Below are 21,078 nucleotides of genomic sequence, written 5' to 3'. Positions count from 1 at the left end.
AGAGTGGAAGAAGGAAACTGGGAATGAGGAGGTGAAGGGGGTAACATGAACATCTTTTGATTACTTTAAATAAAAGAGATGTAACAATGTAAAATCAAAGTAGGGTTTAGGATTTACCAAGAGAGTTTAATATAAATTTATTACAGCTGTCTAAAACGGTAAAGTACTCACCATTTTATACTGTCAGTTTTAGTCAAATCTAAAGGGAGACTTGAAAAAAATTGTGATCGTATTCTGTAAAAAACTACAATTTGATATATTTTTTTTGCCAGAAATCCACTTTTGTACTGTGCAGCGAGTACTGTGGGCGTGACTGTCACGTAATAATGTCACGCGCAATGTCACTTCACGCGTTTGTAATCGTACGTGAAACAATTTTGACTTGGACTTGCAACGGGGATAGAACTGCAAGCATTGTCCTCCTTGCAAGGTACAAGATTACGAGACTTCCTGCGCTCACTGTCCATCTCCAAAATTTAGTTATTATTTTCCCTAGAAATTGGGGCATCAGCAATAAAGCTAAATAGGTCAAATATCAACCTGTTCTTTTCAGGTTCTAACTATTGTGTTTATTCCGCAGAAATAAAACAGACTCTCCACTTAAATAGGGGATGAACAAGTTTTGCCCCAACAAAACACTAACGCTCGATAAGTTTAGCTGGGGTTTAAATTACTTGCCGTCCGTACCCCTGTGTATTGCACGTGAGCGCCGAGTGTTACTGCGTGAAGTTTAGCACGCGCTAAATTTGATTGACAGTGAATATAGATCAGCAGATTGTCTTTTTTTTCTCCCCACTTTGACCTTGTTCGCTTTCCAGGGAGGGTTTTGCAGCAAAGCTCCACCAAGGAATGGTAAGTAAGTTTGCTTAAAACGAATATTTAATTTGCCATCGAGGCCTTTGTATTAAAGTTCGTGAGCATAAAAAATTTCACCACAGGTTTGGCGCGACGCGCAAAAAGAATATTGCGTGATTTTAGGTTCCAAAGATATCACAGATGTTGTGAGTTGTTCATAGCATGTACGTAGTTACTAAATCAAATCCTATAAAGTTGTAACGTCTGCAGTTTTTGCGTTAGCTGTCGCTATTTCTTTTCAAAGAGAAGCGAGCATCAATTAAAATGAAATCGCGTGATTCTAGGTTCACTGTGCGACAAGTAAATCTGTTAGGTCTGTTAAGGCTAGTTCTCATATGATCGCCCCGATCGTCTCTGTCGCTTCTGTCGTTTGCAAAGTCTGAGGTGATTGGAGCAAGCAAACTTTTTGAAGCGACAGAGACGATCGGGACGATCATATGAGAACCAGGCTTTAGGTAGCATTTCATGGCACCCATAGTCGATTCAGATTTTGTTGTTTCACGACGCTTATTTATTTATAAAACATTAAATATACAACGGTGAAGCTATGCTGAACTATTAACAGTACATCCGCAAAGATGGTGCTCGTTTTAGTGCGATCGTTTGTTGTTTTTAATACTAAGCACAAAACCTTTCAGAACCATTTCATCGGGTTCTCTATGTTTCAAGCCATTTAATACATCCCGATCTCTTTGCAAGGCGAACCAAGCAACCAAAAAACGTAAATCTCGGCTTTAATTTTGCTCTGCATTTGTCTCCGGTTAGCGCTCAAGTTTTACTATTTGCTTTTTGGTGGCGAGAATAAAATTGAATGTTAAATGACTCGCGAATCGTGCAATTTTGCATGTCATGCTAAACAAAAGAGATAAAGTACAATAATAGCTTCTCTTATAACCGTCTCAAGTTTCTTTGCTTATACGACTGTTTGACCTGGTTGACTGTTGAACTTTCTCAAAGATGTCGGTCACAAAGAGTTTAAAAATTTTCTTTGGAATCTTATGATGAATAGCACTATCAATTGCGTGATGTTGGTAACGCAAGGTCTCGAAAGCTTGCATGCTGTTGCCAAATTTGTCACGCAAAGCTATACGCGATTCCCCTTAAAGTACTTATGTTTCCCACAACCTGATTATCCAAATAAAGTTAGAGTACTATGTCCAAATGCAAGTAAGAGTCTTTCTATCAATGGCGATCAGTTCGTGTAACTAGGCTGAAAATGTCAGTCGTCTCGTCATGTTTCTCAATCAAGGGATGACGAGGTCACGCTAGCCTGTGACATATGTTATTGTTCTTATCGTTATATTGTCAATATGAAGCGAATAATGCCCCATTATAGCTTTTGTCGTTACTTCTGTAAAGCGCTTTTGGACTTTAAGGATATTGGCGCTATACAAATATTTTATTATTATTAATATACCTCAAGCTAAGGGTGCCGGTCACTGTTCTGTAGTTCTTTTAAGTTTTAATCTGGAACGAAAAAAAACTACGGGCTCTCACAGGGCCGAGGAATTTAGAAATCCTCGGGACATCCAATCGGGCGCCGAAAATAATAATAATAGAGCACCGGGCGCTTTCCGATAATTTCTCTTTTCCAGCACTTACAACAGCTGACCGCGTATTTAATAATTAAAAATGGCCACCGCACAATGTTTGATTGTTCGAAGTTTGCTCTGATTGGTTAAATCAGATAGACTGTCCACAGCCCTCTATTTTTTCGTGTTTTTTCGATCATGAGCGCACGGTGAGAACGGCGAGAGAACTGGACGCCAGCGCAAAACGGAAGAAGTCAAGGGGGTAGGGGGCGGGGAACTGCAAAAAATAGAGGAGGGGAGGAGAAATAGGGGAGGAGTCTAATGCTTCCACTTTTATTCAAAGATGTCTACAGCCTCTCTATTTTACATTTGCTCGCTTCGCTCGCTTCGCTCGCTTCCCGCCCCCCTCCCTCCGCGCGCTCGCTTCCTTTTGATGTTTTGCGTTAAAAATCGAGAGGCTGTGGACAGTCTAAATCAGATCACGTTGCACAGTTTCTTTCACCAATCACAGAGCTTAGAAATCGCAAACCAATTTTCGATTGAATGTCGTAAAACCAAAACCAAAGTAATTACTTTGGCCAATCACAAAGGACACAGACAATCCAGTAAACCAATCAAAACTCAAACCAAATACATGTAGCCGGCGTGAAAAGCGGGAAAACGAATGCGAGCGAATCACGATTAATTTTGGTCTTACTCCTGATTGGTTGAAAAAGTGGCGCGAGTTTTTAAACCAATCACCAAGCGTAGTAATGCAAAACCAAAGCAAAGTGGAAACCGCTCGACACTCAAGTGAAATTGTTAGTTTTGGTTTTACTGCTGCTCTAAAAATTTAGTATCATCTGTTTACCTTTCCAGAGCAAAATGTCAACAAAGTACAACACGCCAGAAGAATTCCTTGAGTACGTCAAGAGGAAGAATCCGGCAGAACATGAATTTCACCAGGCGGTAGAAGAAGTGATCAACTCTCTGTGGGATTTTCTCCAACAGCACCCTGAGTACAACCAACAGAACATCCTGGAAAGGTTGGTCGAGCCAGAGAGAGTCATAATCTTCAGAGTTCCTTGGAGAGATGACAAAGGCAACTTCCAAGTTAACCGTGGATACCGAGTGCAGTTTAACTCTGCTATTGGTCCGTACAAAGGCGGTCTGCGATTCCATCCAACGGTCAACCTGGGAATTTTAAAATTCTTAGGATTTGAGCAAATTCTCAAGAACAGCCTGACAACTCTTCCCATGGGTGGTGGTAAAGGCGGCTCTGATTTTGACCCCAAGGGAAAATCCGACAGCGAAGTGATGAGCTTCTGTCAATCATTCATGCTTGAACTCCAGAAGCACGTGGGGCCGAACACGGATGTCCCCGCTGGAGACATTGGAGTTGGCGGCCGCGAGATAGGGTACCTTTTTGGACAGTACAAGCGCATCCAGAACGCGTTCACTGGTGTGCTGACTGGAAAAGCGACAGGCTGGGGAGGAAGCTTGCTGCGGCCTGAGGCCACCGGGTATGGCCTGCTGTACTTTGTGCAAGAGATGCTGAGCTCTAAAGGTGACAGCATCAAAGGCAAGCTTGTCGCCATCTCTGGATCTGGAAACGTTGCTCAGTACGCCTGCGAGAAAGCCACTCAGCTCGGTGCCAAGGTCATCACGCTGTCAGATTCTAACGGAACCATCCACGATCCAGACGGCATCACGCCAGAGAAATTGGCGTTTGTGTTGGAGCTGAAGAATGTCAAGCGAGGCCGCATTCGCGAGTACGCTGAGAAATATGGCGTGAAGTACTTGGAAGGGAAGAAACCGTGGGGCATCAAGTGTGACGTAGCTCTTCCTTGCGCCACACAGAACGAAGTCAGCAAAGAAGACGCCGAAGAATTGGTCAAGAATGGCTGCATCTGTGTGGCGGAAGGTGCCAACATGCCAACAAAGCCAGAAGCGGTGAGGGTGTTGCAGAAGAACAAGGTGCTGTTTGGTCCAGGGAAGGCGTCCAACGCCGGGGGAGTGGCAGTGTCCGGTTTGGAGATGACCCAAAATAGCCTGAGGAGTACTTGGGCGAGAGAGGAAGTGGATGCTAAACTGCAGCACATCATGAAAGAAATCAATCTGCAGTGTGTCAAGTACGGCAAAGGGCCAGACGGGACTGTGGATTACGTGAAAGGGGCGAACATCGGTGGATTTGTGAAAGTGGCCCAGGCGATGCTGGATGAAGGACTGGTTTGAAATCCTTCAACGTTAAACAGATCCAAACTTTGATTCTAGTAGCACAGTGATTTTATTTTGTGTTTGAAACAATAAAAATCGATAAAATCGTATTCACAATGATTTTCCACTGATTGAGCCCGCGAGTATTAGAAGGCAGCGTGCTCATAGCTGAGGATTACAAGCAAAGTTTTACCGTAAAGCTTGAAGTGGAATATCAGGACTTTTTAGCACCAGTGTAAAAGCTCCTTTATTATGGTAGATTCCGTGACATACTGCTGTCTTTATTAATTGTAGTCACCTTTTTCAGTGCGTAATAAACGAAAACGGGTTTTTTCCAAAGGATCTCCACTTGTTAATTTGTATTTATTTATTTATTTATTTTTTTTGGGGGGGGGGTGGGTGGGGGGGGGGCGTTGGTTTCAATAGCGAAGCGCGCGCGAGGTCTAACAATAGAATGTAAATGACCGCAAATGATTATACCCCCACGGGGTTCAGAAAAAAATAGCGTGTTCTGAGAGAAATAGAGGGAATCTAGGCGAAGTTTTCGTAATAATCATAGTTAATACCGTACGCCTATGGTAAAGTGTTTTAGGAACAACGGCTGTTTAAGAAAGTGTTTAAGAAAAATCGTCCACCATTTCGGTTTGTTTGTCTGTCTTATCTAAGTCATGACGTCATTCGCGTGTTTCGCTTTTCTCTCACGTTTATGCATTAGTAGAAACGACTCTGTAGACATTTAACTTAAAGATATGTTATTTTTTATACGATTATCCGGGATGTTACAAAGTCCAAACATCCACATAAACCGAAACATGACTTAAATGTTTGTTTTTTCTATCTTCCGCGGAAACGTTCTGGGAACACGGAATTGATGAGCGCTAGCTTCATCAACAACATTACCCACAAAAGTTGCCACAAAGATAAACATTTTTTTTCCTGCATGAGAATGGTAGGAATTGTTCGATATTCATAACTGAGATAGGAAAAAGGTTTTATCATTTAGGCGTCATTAGCTTCTCAATGAAATCTTGTACCGGCTCAATTATGACGCACGTTGACGTCACGATGAGTTAGCAGTACAGCTGAAGGCTTTTATTTTATGATGTAAAGTTTATAGTACATGTAGTAGTTTTGGAAAAAGTACGAGCAACTCAGTTGTCCTCAAACTACAAAAAACAGTAACAAGAACAGTTTTGATAGCCATTTAATCGTTGATAAAGCGATCGGACTCCAAACATCCAAGCATAATTAACTTTGGCACCCATACAAGTAGTGATCACGTATTTCCGACAATAAGGGGGTCATAAACGGAACAAATTTGCTCCAAGACCTGACTACTTTTATGGATTTACTCTCTTACAAAAATAGATCGTTGCTGTACGTCAGAGGGACTTACTATGTTTCCTATATTAAACCCCTCAGTGGGGGTTATTAAGTCAGTGTTGTGCGTCACTGACAGTGGGGGGTGGCTTTTAAGGGGGCCTAATACTATCAAAGTGTAGCGAAAGTTTTAGAGACATTATATTTCGCTTATATAGATATAAACAAGACCAAATAGCAAAAGAACCGTATTAGAAGTGTTTTCTTATCAAATGTTTGGAGTGTATTGTCTGGAGTAACTTGACTAATCGCCTTACAAACAAGAAGAACAAAAAACGCCTTAATACCGTGAAAGCCTTATCAATATTCCTCTTTCGAATGACTTGGCCCTGACGTTTAAAATGGACATGAACCATTTTGATAAAAGCACTAGTTCACTGAAGTATATCTAAAGCAAAAAGGACCCCCTGAACACCATTTCGGTAACAAAGACTCCTAGTGATTAAATCTCAGTGTTATTAAAAAGAAGTTAAGATTTACAAACAAACATTCATTGTAGCTGTGTACGTGAATTATAACTGCCGCATATATTTTTTCCGGGATAAATTCTTGGAAAGTCCAGAAATGACTCACGTAAAATGCGGTCGAGGAGCTAAAGGTCAAGTGTTTTTTTTTTCATGAGGCAAAAAAAAAAAAAAACGCGGAAGAACGTATGACTTCTGGACTAGTCCCTCTTAAATATTTTTTAGCGCTTGTCCTTTGAGTCATGTCCTTTACTGGTTTTGCCGGTTGCTGGTTTAGACCCACAACTTGACAAAAATCAACTAGCTAACCGAGCTATTAAACACACCTACCCTAAATTATTTATATTTGGAAAGAATTTCCAAAACATCATCACCTGTTTAATATAACTTCCTAGAAAGCTAAAGGTGGAGCGGAAAAAAACCAACTCGATAGGCGTGGAAATAGTTTCTGTCCGTGACCACTTACTCGATATTGGAGTTTTCAGCAATAATTTCCCTTCGTCATTTAAAATCTGTTTCTACTACAGGAAACTAAGTCATAATTGTTTTGAATTGTGATCTACACGTGAATGGTGTTTGTTTCGTCACGATAGTTAGCGTGACTTGCACGTGCTTGTCAATATCCACGCTTTATAAGGCGGCTGTATAAATCAACACGATAACAACGGCGGAGGCATCGTCTACGGTCTCTACGGAGCGGCGAACCTGAGTACATAGTTGAAGCAAAAAATAAAGGGAAAGAGACATAAAGGTAAGGTGTTATAAACTTGTTATCACAGTAGAAATGTACAGCTTTCTGTACATTTTGTATAAATGTGATGAATAGTTACAAGAAACATGCCAAGCTGGTAGGTCCACGTGTTCTGAGTCTAATTTTGCCGTCACGAGATAACTTTAAGAGGTTTGTTTTTACATTTGTAATTTCAACTGGTCGTTCTATTCGACCGGCTTTAACTAAAACGGCACAAGTGCTTTTCGTAAAATCACCGGTCGATTCACTTTGCCGAATTTTCAATACCTCTATCATGATGTAAAAACACTGGCGATTGGCTCAAAGTTCATATGCGTGACCTTGCGTTGAAATGAAATTCGTGTTCTTCAATCTCACGCGAAATGTACAACGCTGAGATTATAGTTAGTATAGTAGAGGGGTTAGATCGACGTCACATATAAATTTTTGCAGAAAATTATTTCTTAAATTTTTCATTTAAATACTGTAAACTTGAGATAATTTGAAACTATTTTGCTCACCGAGTTCGAGTATTGTCAGTTTTTCATTCATTTGTCCGCAAAATTTCCGATGGACTTTGAGCCGGTCAAATGGAGGTCTCAAATATATGCAAATTCCGCTATACAATGCATGACAAAGGGTACATGGAAATGTCAAATAACAACGGGGTTTTCATGGCATTGTTCAAATATTTTGACGTGCTCGACTGTTTATTTAATTGTTTGTTATTGTAATTTGCTCCTGAATATTGGAATCGAACAAAGGCCAATATAAGTAAAGAGGCGTTCAGTGTAATAACATATATGTCTGTGGGGTGGAATTGGCCTTAGCAACTTGCGCAGTCATATGAGAACACCTGCTGGACTTATCTTTCAGAAAACTATCTTATTATGATTGCTTTAATTCGTTGTCTTATATAATCTATACAAGAAAATCCACCTTGTTGTTTTGTGAGGGCGCAAGGGCTAAGACGTGTACAATGTACGAAAGCCGAGGAGGGACATCAGATTTCAGACTTCAGACTTCAGACTTCGCTTGATTTCCGCTGACCTCCGAGTTGTTGAGTTGTTAGATCAGGCAGATCCACTCTTTGAAGTCAGATCCGCTATCTAAAAAGTCGGCGTAAAGGCAGAACGAGAATCGGCGTAACGAGATTTTTTTTCTGTTTTTTTTTTTTAATAACTTAATTAATTTATTGCTATGAACAAAATTAAATTAATAAATTCCCACCTTGCAGACCTGCAGACAGCGGTACCCGGAACCATTTTTTTTTTCTTTATTTCACACACAATAGGCCGCAATATCGTTTACGGCTTATACATGACCTCTGGACTTAATTACGTAAAACTGGACTAACAAACAAACAAACAGTAAATATATTTCACAAAATAAAGGGCATTCATATCTTCTCAATCCTTCTAGAGGCCAGGATTTCGATTTTATTTCGAGTGAGGATTTCAGGGAGAAGCTCAGTAGCGCGACTGCCCTTTGGACTTTCTCGCCCCGATCGAGATAATGAAACGTACAAAGCCGAAGCAAGTCAGTGAAGCCGTTGGGAAAAAAAAAAAAAGGGCCTGAAAAGTTACTGATTTCGTAAGAAAAAGAAAGAAAAAAATGAAAAGCCCACAACAAGGGGTATTTTCAGTTGGTCACCCATCCAAGTACTAATCCCGCCCAACAGGTCTTAACTTCGGCGATCGGACAAGAACCGTTGCTTTCCTTGTGGTATCAGAAAGAGCGCGTAAATCAGCTAATAAAAGTTAAGTCCAGTTTTAGCAAGAAAGTGCCAAATTGTCCAAAAGATCCATTTAAACCAGGAATTTCTTTTTCTCGATTTACATTACTCTTATAACCCTTTGTCTCGTGTGACAGTCCAGAGATCATGTATAAGCCATAAACGATATTGCGGCCTATTGTGTGTGAAATAAAGAAAAAAAATGGTTCCAGGTAAGTGAGAATTAATTAATTTAATTTTGATCATAGCAATAAATTAATTAAGTTATTTTAAAAAAATCTTGTTACGCCGATTCTCGTTCTGCCGTTCCGCCGTTCCGCGTTCCGCCATTCCGCCGTTCCACCGTTCCACCGTTCCTCGTTCCACCGTTACACCGATTACTAACAACCGGATCTGACTTTTTTGATAGCGAATCTGACTTTAAATAGTGGATCTGCCTGATCTAACAACTCAACAACTCGGAGGTCAGCGGAAATCAAGCGAAGGCGGAAGTCTCTGAATTCTAAAGGCGGAAGTCTGAAGTCTGAAGTCTGAAGTCCGAAGTCCGAAGTCCGAAGTCCGAAGTCCGAAGTCCGAAGTCTGAAGTCTAAAGTCTGAAGTCTGAAGTCTTAAGTTTGAAGTCTGAAATGCGATGTCCCTCCTCGGCTTTCGTAACAATGATATATGGGTCATTGACCAAGCGTGAGGTCAAGATGGCAGGATATTTTCCAATTTTTTTGTGTGTGTGTTTATGAAACGAGACGAAGTCGAAGTCCATAAACACGCAAAAAAAAACTTGGCAAATATCCCGCCATCTTGACCTAACAAGCTTGGCCAATAAAGGTTTTATTATATGGGCAATAACGTCATGAAATAAGAACCGAAATGACTTTCTGTACTGTAACCTGAACAAAGCCAGTTTAAGGCAAAAACGACCGCAGAAACTTCTTTGTCGTGATTACATTAAACGATAAAATGGATCGGTTTAAATGATTGACAAGTTTAAAAAAAGAAAATATTTTTCTTCGGGTAACATTTCAGTTCGAGGGCCGGCGGCAGCCAGAACAACAAAGTTGCCGGAAAATCGCGGGTAATCCCGATCTTGCCCGTTCGGGAGTATGTTAAACACACGTGAACCACTTGTTTACTAAACCTAGTTTTGTTCCAGCCACGGTTTAGTGTTGAAAGCTTCGCTTTAGTGTCCAAACCGCGACTTAAGTGCTTCAGCATTCTTTCCCGTTGTTTTCGCAAGCTCCGTCAAATCACTTCCCTTTCCAAGAAAATAAGGAAAACTTTTTGACGGGATAAAAGGGGTTGAAAACATCGTGTAAGTTTATTCATCGCTGAGCCGTTCGGAGTGCGGTGCTAGACAAGCGAGACGTTACTCTCCAATCTGTAAGGCTGATATAGCGCTAGGTTAATGGTCAGTTTGTCGAAAGAAAAGGGAAAGATCAGCAAGGTAAGACAGAACAAAAGAAACGTTGGCTTTTTAACCCATTCTAGTTTCACATTAGGAAGTGAATCTAACTTTTCTTGAGATTTTAAAAAACACATTTATCTTTCATTTTTCCGCGCGCAACCAATGACAGTAGAGAAAATGTTGACCTCCAGTTTAAAGTTAATGCCCTTAAACCGCGATCGGAGCCAGAATAACCTTTTAGGAAAAGATATTATCGCTCCGTTTAGGGTACAGAAAAACGAAAGTACTTTCGGACGTGCTTTCTACATTTCTTCCTGGTTCATAAACTATTTCCGATAACATTGCACTGCATGCATGAAATTGAGAATAGCCCATGTATAGAATTAACTAATTCAGTTAAGCTCCACATCATAGTTATTTCTAGTTTTGAAATGCTTTTTCAACCCGGGCCTCAACCGTGCTCCCGTCCTTCGGTTTCCCTTCAGTTTATAATAGAGCAAAATTTCATTCCAAGCAAAATCTGTTCCCGGTCGTTTTCGTTGTACACAATAGTCTCCGCTCTGAAGGAAGGCGATTATGTGTCGTAATTCTGCGCATGCCTCAACCAACAATAACGCCAGATACTCCAAAATGCATTCTAGTCCCCTGAGGCCGCAATCCTTTCGTCAACATGGTGTTGACCAAAAGGATCGCGGCCTCTAGCTCTGGGGAGGAGAATGTCCAAAACGCGGAAATTTGACTGTTTCAAGTCAAATAAACTCAGGAGTAAACTCTAAATTAGTAACAACCAATCAGAGACACGGACCTCTATAAAGCTACGTCATCAGTATGTGGATCAAATCTGAGAGTTTCATTTTTCGGGGGTGGGGTGGGGAGTGAATGCATGTAAGGAGAGACGCTTGTTTTTCTCAGGCTTGGTTAAGGTGTAAAGATGGGTATGTTTTCCAAAAGTATCAGAGCTGTTTTTTTCCACAAGTTTAAGCCTAACTCGTTTGATAAGCGGAATAGTCATATAATGTTAAAACACACGCAAGCTACGAACGAAAAATATATTTTCCAAGAAATCGCAACATTTTTCTGATATATTTAAATGCGGAAACTTCCTGTCAAATTGCCGCAGAAAACTTTATCCGGCTAAACACTAACATTAAGGCACTTAAAATCTTTATAGAAATTAAGGCGTGATTCTTGTAATTTATTATAATTTGGGACAATTTTGGAAACTATTCGCACTCTTATATTCGATGCGTGAAGCCATCAAACCAACTTCACTCGAGCTCCCAGGGCGCCTTTCCTTCACATCAGTGCTCTGGGGACGAATTTAAATTTTCAATAGCAAAGAAAGTATATAGATCTGATTAAAAACCGAGGAAACATCAAGGATTGTGTACCTGTGTAGAGATTCGTAAATTTTGGTTGTGCAAGGTATTCCTTTTCTAAGGCATACGGTATACAGGAATCCTATATTGGACATCCTATTCTTGAAAACCGGACGTTTTTGTGCGTAATTACGGATTTTTTCTTTAAAATGTTATTACTGGCTTCACGAAAGTAAAAGTGACCTATCACTTCCTTGTCATGAGGATGGCGAAAATTTAAATATGGTAATTATACATTCACTCTTCATCCGTGACGCGAAGCAAGTCCAATCATCTACTTTTGTTTCCAGAGCCTCCCCTACTCAGTGGTAGCGGCTCTGATAACGAACTGTTTCAGCTGACACGTGCGGAGTTTCCAAGTAAACATGCTTTCAGGGGCGGATTTGCAGTCGAACTAGAGAGCAATGTATGCTATATGAATGTCACCGTTTAATTTTTCTATTTTTCAGAACAAAATGTCTGCAAAGTATTCCACGTCCGAGGAGTTTTTGGAATACGTCAAGAGAAAGAATCCCGGAGAAAACGAATTTCACCAAGCAGTTGAAGAAGTGGTCAGTACCCTCTGGGAGTTTCTTGAAAAGAATCCCAAATACAATGAACAGAGCATCCTTGAAAGATTGGTTGAGCCAGAGAGAGTGATCATGTTCAGAGTTCCTTGGAGAGATGACAAAGGCACCATTCATATTAACCGCGGATACCGAATTCAGTTCAGCTCTGCTATTGGTCCTTACAAAGGCGGTCTGCGTTTCCATCCATCCGTTAATCTGGGAATTTTAAAATTCCTAGGATTCGAGCAAATTCTTAAAAACAGCCTAACAACTCTCCCCATGGGTGGTGGTAAAGGCGGCTCTGATTTTGACCCCAAAGGAAAATCCGACATGGAGGTGATGAGTTTCTGTCAGTCTTTCATGACCGAGCTACAGAGGCACGTGGGTCCAGACACGGATGTCCCCGCTGGGGACATTGGAGTTGGGGGCCGTGAGATTGGGTACATGTTTGGACAGTACAAGCGGCTCCGGAACGAGTTCACTGGTGTGCTGACTGGAAAAGGAACGGCCTGGGGAGGAAGCTTGCTGAGGCCAGAAGCCACTGGGTATGGCCTGCTGTACTTTGTGCAAGAGATGTTAAATTCCAAGGGTGAAAGCATCAAAGGCAAGCTTGTTGCCATCTCTGGTTCTGGAAACGTTGCTCAGTACGCCTGCGAGAAAGCCACTCAACTCGGTGCCAAGGTCATCACGCTGTCAGATTCGTCCGGAACCATTCATGATCCAAACGGCATCACACCAGAGAAATTGGCCTTTGTGCTGGAACTGAAAAATGGCAAGCGAGGCCGCATTCGCGAGTACGCTGAGAAATATGGCGTGAATTATTTGGAAGGGAAGAAACCGTGGGGCATCAGGTGTGATGTAGCTCTTCCTTGCGCCACACAGAACGAAGTCAGCAAAGAAGACGCCGAAGAATTGGTCAAGAATGGCTGCATCTGTGTGGCGGAAGGTGCCAACATGCCAACACAGCCAGAAGCGTTCAAGTTCTTGCAGATGAATAAGGTGTTATTTGCTCCAGGGAAGGCGTCCAACGCCGGGGGCGTGGCAGTGTCCGGTTTGGAGATGACCCAAAATAGCATGAGAAGTGCCTGGACGAGAGAGGAAGTAGATGCTAAATTGCAGCACATCATGAAACAGATTAACCAGCAGTGTGTAAAGTACGGCAAAGGGCCAGACGGGTCTGTAGATTACGTGAAAGGGGCAAACATCGGTGGATTCGTGAAAGTGGCTCAGGCGATGCTGGATGAAGGACTGGTTTGAAAAGCCATCAGAACTGAACTAAGGCTCTGATCGAATTGAATTTGACTCCGCTAATGAAACTTTTTTTAACAAATTGACAGATTCAAAAATCCATATTGTAAGAGATGAAAAACTTTAAAAGTAATAAATTTGCCGCAAAAACGAACCATGACTATATATTTGGCAGTCATGTGAATATTCTACATGAGCTAATCAGCGACGGAAGATAATGATTTTATATTATTAAAAATTTATTAAATTTCTGTAAAGAGTCTGGCGCTATATTTAAAAGCAGAGTTTTGGGAGTGTAACCTCGATCCCAGGGCTTTTTCCTGAGTATATCAGGGGAAAGCCCTGGGTTTTAAGTTTTACCGAAAAGCAGGCAAATCGATATCGGAACGAATTAATGTACAGTCAACTCTCTCCCTTAACGGACACCTCTATAAGACGGACACCTCTTTAAGACGGACACCTGGTGTTGGTCCCGTCCTTTTTTTTTTTTTTTTTTTTTTTTATTTTCCTTTTTGGGGGGGGCCCCCTCAAGAGGGGGGGGGGGGGGGGGGGGGGGGGGGGGGGTTTTTAAAAAAAAGAGAAATTATTTAAATTTTTAAAAAAAGAAAAAATTTTTTTTTTTTTTAAATAAAAAAAAAAAAAATTTTAAAAAAAAATTTTTTTTTTTTATTTTTTCTTTTTTTTTGTGTATGAAAAGGGGGGGGGGGGGGGGGGGGGGGGAATATAAATCTTGTTTCCGAGCCCAAATCTTTCCCAAATCCCATTTCGCAGCCTATTGTTTTCAAAACTCGTTCCTGGAACTTTTCCCTTGGTAATTTGGAACGGGCGTTCCAAATTGCCAAGGGAAAAGCCGAACGAGGTTGATTGTTTCCCTGAAGTTTCCAAATCCCATTCCCAGTTCTATTGGGTTTTTTGTTATTTCCAGTTTCAGTAACCCAAATCCAATTTTCCCAGTAAAACATGGCCAAAATCTCAGTTCCCAACGTACCCCTTCAGGCCACTCCTGCCTCCTTCTGAAGTGCGTAATGAATAAAACGAATACCGAAATTTGAGACGAACTTTTGACCCCTTTTCGTGGAAACGGGTGTTCACCAACGTATTTCCGCAACCGGTTGCAACCTCCTTCCACGGGATTTTCTTTTTGCTACCCCTACAGTCAACCCCTACAGCCTTGGAGCGGAAAAGGGCGGGAAGGACAAAGTCTTCAAGCAGCGCAGGGTAGCAGTGGCTTGCGTGATGTCATCGAGTCGTGACTGTCACGTAGTCATTTAATTTTCACGTCTTCCGGCATTTCTTTTTATATTCGAGGAACATCTCGGCAGCTACTGCTATTTCGGTATTTTGGTGATTTTCACCTGTATCATGGAAGTGGGACTTAACCATATATCGATAGCTACGTCCGCCCCCTCACCAGATGTGAATGTGAAATACTTTTAAAAACCTTTGCCCACTATTACAGTATTAAAGGTCATCTCTAATCAGTTTCTCGAAGTTTTTAGGTTTGTTTCGCTAGATGAAAGATTCCATGTTTGGGAAAATGCAATTTGTCTATTTCTTACAAGGGAACTGAAAATTGAACCTCACGGGCGCTTTATGAAGGGGAAATAAGGTTATTTGAATCCCAAAGAAATATTTAAAAAAAAATCTTCATAAAGACAACTACTCTTTGTAACAAAAGGAAATCAGGAGGTACACAGCAGTTCTGTTTTCTAGATTGGACTTACATTAGCTTTTTTTTGACTTCCTTTCGAAACCCGATATAAATCTCCGCGCGCGTCGGATCTCAGCATCGCCTTTTTCCGATCAATTCTATATAAGGAAATCGTGTTTTTCACCGATTCCCTCCGAAACCTGGGAACGAGCCATTTGTCATAAGCCCAGAAAGTTCACTTCCTGCAAAATACACAGCAAATTATCATGTTGTGTTAACGACTGCAATAGCAGTAAATAATTATTTTCTTGGCAAAAGAAAGGACGATCTGTTAATGGAGGCCGTAGCTAAGTTTATGTTTACTGCCTCGCAAGGTGATGAACTTTCCTTCGAAAAGGGCAGCATTTTGAATGTAAGTTGAAGAGGATGTGCAAGCTTCTGCTAGCTAGGTGTTACTTCCCTCTTCTTCCATGTTTTAAGCTCAAAAATGAACGCAATTCATTCTCAGGTGTTAGACAAAGATGAAGACAAAAATTGGTACAAAGCAGAGCAAGGCGATCGCGAAGGATGGATACCGAACACGTATATTTCTATGAGGCCTCATAGGTGAGCGAGCCTTCGATAAACTTGAACTTTCAAACATGTTTGTTTCATTTCTGGTCTGCGTTTTGGTTTCATTTCATCGAAATTCGTCATACATACTTAATCAACCATATTATCAACCAAGATGTTGTTATGAAGGAATCTTATCTTGCGCTGGCTATTCCGATGTCTTAATCGCTGCGTGAAATAAAAGTGGGTTTAATAACTCTTTTCAATGAGTATAAACTGTGATGTTTCGTTCGATTGATTTGATATCCGTCCTATTATTAATTTGAGAAGTTTCAAGTTCCGGCCGTGTTTGCACGATGTCACCGCCAGTAATAGCAATGCAATCTGCGTAAAGAATTATTTTGACTATCTCTGTTAAAAAGACTTATTTTGAAAGATTATTACACTGCACAGAGGGGCGACGATTAACAGATTCACAGCAAGAAGAAGCAACACAATGCATATCGACCCAATTCTTTACGCCCTATTAAACTAAACACAACAATATATTTTCTCACTTCCCTTTCAAAATATCGATAAAATTCCACTAACTGTATGTTAAAGTGGCCTTTACTATAACAGCGGACACCTAATTCTGGTTTAAACTGGTACTGTTTTGAATTTTGATTGGCTTGGTCTATTTCTACTGTATCCAGTGCACGTATCAAATGCACTGACCCATTTTATTACCCTCATTTTATTACCCATTTTATTACCATTTATTGCCTCTTCATAAGAGGGACCTGATGTCACAACAGGTTTTGTTTTCTATGAGAGATTAGTCAACCACATGTAGCTTAAAGCTCATTATCATTCGCAGAAAATAAACAAGTAATAATAAATTATTTTTTGTTTTGGTAGAAAATGTCTCTCTTCTAGGATGCTAAAAATGATTTTTAAGAGGGATGTCAATATTTTTAATCGTGAATAATTATGATGCCTGCAGGGATGGTGGAGCTGGAGGGGGGGGGGGGGGGGGCTTTAGCCCTTCTCCCTAATATTTCCGAAAAAAAAAAAGAATTGCCAAGAGAAGAGTCTCTTAAGCCCCCTCTCCCACTTCAAGTCACTAGTCCCCCCCCCCCCAGTTGGAAAAGTGTTCCACTGTCCCTTGCATGTGAGCATTGGCATATATAGTTAGTTGGTTTGTCCACATAATTAAGAGGGGTGTCAAATGGTAAATTTGAGAGTTTGCAAGGCAGCGAGACAGGTATATTTTCTGTGAGCCCAAGACTTCCTTGGCCTTGAAAAAGAAATCGAGACTGATCCAAGACGCCCCCAAGAAAAATAAGCGAGAACCCATGAATTTTTTTAGATCCATGAAATTAATTTTGGCTAAAAGTTCGCAAGACACACATTTTTTGAAGGGCAATTCACCACCCCTCATAAGGTCACTGCATCCCTCCTCTTCCCCATACATTTTTTGAGGTGGTCAAGGTTTAATCAGAAACCCATAAGGGTTGCGTGTCTCCCTTTTCGCTTGTCGCGTTCCTCTCGTCCTTTTGTCACGCATCACTTTGCCGCGCGGCGCTCGCGGCTGGCTCTCTCTCGGTGTCTCCCTCACTTCTGCGGCGTGCGCCACGAGAATCTAGACTTGATTGGTGTGCTATTCGTGAAAGGTATTCTTTTTTGACTTAAATTTATTTGTTTAGTTTCCAATTATGCAGGGCCTAGCACATGATAGTAGTCAGTAAAGTAATCTATAGTCCTATAGCTACTACAGTGGAACCCCGATGGATAACGGTCTTCGATATAACTGAGATTCCTGACTATAACGATGAATATGTTATGTCCTGGCAATAGGTAAAATTTATGGGACGCGAACCCCGATTTATTTAGTTCCTCGATATAACAGTATAATTGTACTGCCCCCTATAGCATATCGGTATATAATCGAGAGTTCCTATAGCTGCTAGTTACCCTGTTTATTTATTTTTCTTTCTGTTATAGCTGGTTTCATGGTAAAATAACAAGAAAACAAGCAGAAGAAGCTCTTTTACAGGTGCAGTTTGAAGGTGCCTTCCTTGTTCGGGAGAGTGAAAGTTCACCAGGTAACATTAAGACAAGGTTGCTTCTTTTTATTTTTTTAGGTCTTACGCAGTTTGTAAAGAAAACTTCTGCATACTATGCTATCAATGGCATTTCCGGGGGGAGATCCACCTTTTGTCAAAAATAACAGCATGTACATGTAGGCACATATAGGCCTCAGGCTGTCCACCAGGTTTGAAAGCAGGACTGAAATTACTTCTAGAAAGAAGGAGCCCTCCTCCTTCTGTAAAACTTTGGATCTACAGGGGAACATCCAGGAAGGCTGGGAGAATTCATAATTACGTTGTGCCATACGTGACCAACCTAAAAAAAGAAGGCGTGAGGTAGGTGGGGGGGAGGGAGGACGGGGGGCTGCATCAACGCCAGTCTTGTGCACCCTACACCAAAATCAGCCTATGATCTGCCACTGGCTCTATATTTACTGACATGTCACAATACATAAAGTCAATTAATTCTAGGACAATGGATCTGAAAGCTATATATATCTCTTACATTTTTGAGTGTATGTCAGCCTCTCCACAAGATCACAGTTTTGCTTTTCTTATTCTTTTGTTTGTTTTCCCTCTTAAGTATATTTACATATTAACAAGCAATTGTTGGTGCTGTAATTAATTTTTTTCTTTATTTGTTTTCACTTTGTCACCTATCAGGAGATTTTTCTCTCTCTGTCAGGTAAGAACAGTGTATTATATGAGATGTTTTACAAATAAATAATAAAATCTAGCAATTTATCAGACATCATTTAGGGCTTTATTTCAGGCACCCCTTTATTTGCCCTCCTCCCCAACACCCCCCAACTGGGTTGAAGCCCCGGCCAGCTTTGGGCAAGATACGTTTTAAATGGGCACCAGTAGACTAATAAGCCAGACTAATAACTTGTGTTGATCTTGCACCCTTCTAGAGGAGGTGGCAATAATGTGTACCCCTAGTCACTCCATACTACAGAAACTGGGATAAGCTGTATTGGTGTGGGCCCATTCGCGTCCCTAGAGCCGCTTGTCTCTCTTAGCCAGCAGAGCATGGGGCACACATGGCTCTTGAGACACATGATTTCATGAATCGGCTAGATTTTTAACAAAGAGAATTTAAATCTTGCCTATCTAATGAACTGTAGTAAAATCCCTTACAACAAAGGGATTTTAAAACGGTTGATTTGATTTGCTTTATTTTAATGTCCTTTGTTGAAGATTTAGCCAATCAAATCATGTGTCCCCAGAACCACTTGTTTTTCATGGGCCAGGCTCAGCCGGCTAAGAAGGACAAGTGGTTCTGGGGACAACAATGCTGTGGGCTACTTTCTCCCATGGACAGAGTACCCTGGCTTGCTGGCTTCTATTACCCTCACTCTCCTCACTCTCAGCCTCGGTTACAAACAAGTGTTGACTGGTAAACAATGGTAAATTATTGATGACATTGAGAATTGCATTTAAGCTTTTGCACTGAATTTTTGTCCCCTTTAGGACTGGTGACCATGTGCAGCATTTCAAAATTTTTAAAGATGACGAAAGAAAGTACTATTTGTGGATCAAAAAGTTTCCATCTCTGAACCAGTTGATTGAGTACCACAGAACCCACTCAGTCAGCAAAACTCAGCAGATATTACTCAATGAAGTGGACTTTAGAGTAAGTAAATATCGACATCAAATAATTTCGATTAAAACTGAAGTGCAATTAATTTACCGTATAGTGGCAAGACGCAATGGCCTATTTATGATTCGTGTAATGGACTCAATGTGAGCTGTCTGGGCTTGAGCCCTGGCTTGTTGGGACTTGTCCTTAGACAAGACACTTTTAATTTTTTTTTCCTTGCGACACCTCTCCTTGGTGGCCTAATGGTTAGTGCGTTGGACTCCGGATCGAGCGGTCTGGGTTTGAGTCCAGGCTGGGGTCACTATGTTGTCTTTCTGGGCAAGATACTTCACTCTCACGGTGCCTCTCTCCACCCAGGTGTATAAATGCGTGCAGGTGAATTTAATGCTGGAAGTAACCCTGCCATGGACTAGCATCCCATCCAAAGGGAAGTAGAAATACTCCTAGTCGCTTCATGCTTGAGATTAATTTAACCTTTTGTTTTGTATAAGGATGAAATGGTCCAGGCGTTGTTTCCTTTTACTGCTCAAGATCACGATGAATTGAGCTTCAATGCTGGCGACTGGATAACAGTGTTAGATAAAAGTAACCCAAACTGGTGGAAAGGACAAGTGCATGGTGCTATTGGAATCTTCCCGTCAAATTATGTGTCACCACCAACACTCAACAAAACTTAAACACTCAGTACACTGTACTTAGTATTCACTGTTCTGGGACAGCTCAAGACACATACATGTAGGTTATTGTTAACCACCACTTTATTACAAGTACCGTAATGATTCGATTTAGCGCCCGGAGGGCCTATTTACTTTTGGCACCTCAAGAGAGGGCGCTTATTTGAGACAGGGCGCTTATTTGGGACAGGACGCTTATTTAATTTTTTGAGAATTTTTTAATAAATTATATATCAAAATAACTAGCAATAACAGAAACTGTAACAGTAAAAAATTGTTAAAAGTGTAGTTACTTTTAAAAGAGTTGTTCATTTTAGCAGTAAATATATGTACGGTACGGTGAATGTTCATTAGTCTATCTACTGGACATCAATAACTTTAGTAGAGGCAGTTAACCACAATAGGGGGCGCTTATTAGAACAGGGGCACTTATGAGAATGGGGGCGCTTATTGGAATAGGGGCGCTTTTGACAAAAACACATTTGAAGGGGGCGCTTATTCGGATGGCGGCGCTTATTGGAAGGAGGGCGCTAAATCGAATCATTACGGCACTGTATTTTCTTGATTAAATGCTAGCCCTGAATAAATGCCTGGTTCAAATAAACGCCAGGACTAACCCGGCCCCTCACCCTCACATTTATTAGAGGTCTGGCATTTATTTGAAGCTGCTTTTACGTGTCGTGAAGTTACAGAATGCTGGATTGTAGACAAAAATAATACATTATCAACAGTTTGTACTCAACATACACATGGTTTGTTTACATTTTTGCAATTTCCTAGGCAAAAGTAACAGTCATGTTTAGTGTTTTGTTTTGGAAGTAAAGCATTTTTCGTAAATATCACTGAGCCAAATATTTTTTGCACAATTCATGTTTTTTAATACAATAAGGTTTAAAAGTAATATAGACGCAGAGTTTTGAAGCACGAAATAGATTTTTTTTTAACAAAATGTAGCTTTTTATATGAAGATTTTGTAAATTATAAAGTTTTTATCCATAATGACAATTTAAATGAGTTGTAGAAAAATTTCCACATGAAAAAAATCCACTTTTTGAGCTGA

The 21,078-nt window shown here is 40.8% G+C and overlaps 2 protein-coding genes and 1 pseudogene across 4 annotated transcripts; all 3 read left to right on the top strand.

Annotated features, from left to right (window-relative positions):
• The first annotated feature begins 764 nt into the window (after positions 1 to 764).
• LOC144631994 (glutamate dehydrogenase-like) lies at positions 765 to 4,922 on the top strand. 2 transcript variants are annotated; one of them, XM_078490582.1, is made up of 2 exons: positions 765 to 856; positions 3,246 to 4,922. In XM_078490582.1, the coding sequence occupies exon 2, from the start codon at positions 3,252 to 3,254 to the stop codon at positions 4,599 to 4,601; it is 1,350 nt and encodes a 449-aa protein (XP_078346708.1). In that variant the 5' UTR covers positions 765 to 856; positions 3,246 to 3,251; the 3' UTR covers positions 4,602 to 4,922. The 2 variants fall into 2 exon arrangements, with proteins under 2 accessions (XP_078346708.1, XP_078346707.1); XM_078490581.1 differs by having other exon boundaries at positions 771 to 852.
• Positions 4,923 to 7,025: 2,103 nt separating this feature from the next.
• Positions 7,026 to 13,717, top strand: LOC144631988 (glutamate dehydrogenase pseudogene; annotated as a pseudogene). Its single transcript, XR_013566835.1, has 2 exons — positions 7,026 to 7,178; positions 12,120 to 13,717. The product of XR_013566835.1 is annotated as a glutamate dehydrogenase pseudogene (transcript).
• Positions 13,718 to 15,347: 1,630 nt separating this feature from the next.
• Positions 15,348 to 20,958, top strand: LOC144632988 (growth factor receptor-bound protein 2-like). The gene is made up of 6 exons (XM_078491748.1): positions 15,348 to 15,529; positions 15,626 to 15,723; positions 17,656 to 17,756; positions 18,405 to 18,426; positions 19,215 to 19,377; positions 19,836 to 20,958. The coding sequence occupies exons 1-6, from the start codon at positions 15,452 to 15,454 to the stop codon at positions 20,019 to 20,021; spliced, it is 648 nt and encodes a 215-aa protein (XP_078347874.1). The 5' UTR covers positions 15,348 to 15,451; the 3' UTR covers positions 20,022 to 20,958.
• The last annotated feature ends 120 nt before the right edge of the window (positions 20,959 to 21,078 follow it).

This window comes from Oculina patagonica, chromosome 12 (assembly GCF_052425735.1).
Source record: "Oculina patagonica isolate OP01 chromosome 12, crgOcupat, whole genome shotgun sequence".
In the NCBI taxonomy this organism is placed as follows: Eukaryota; Metazoa; Cnidaria; class Anthozoa; order Scleractinia; family Oculinidae; genus Oculina; species Oculina patagonica.
This window is presented reverse-complemented; position numbering and strand designations above follow the sequence as displayed.

Coding starts and splice junctions, on each gene's coding strand:
- LOC144632988 (XM_078491748.1), top strand. CDS start 15,452: ATGGAGGCCGTAGCTAAGTTTATGTTTACTGCCTCGCAAGGTGATGAA. Junction 15,530..15,625: donor AAAAGGGCAGCATTTTGAAT/GTAAGTTGAAGA, acceptor ATTCATTCTCAG/GTGTTAGACAAAGATGAAGA. Junction 17,757..18,404: donor GGAGAGTGAAAGTTCACCAG/GTAACATTAAGA, acceptor GTCACCTATCAG/GAGATTTTTCTCTCTCTGTC.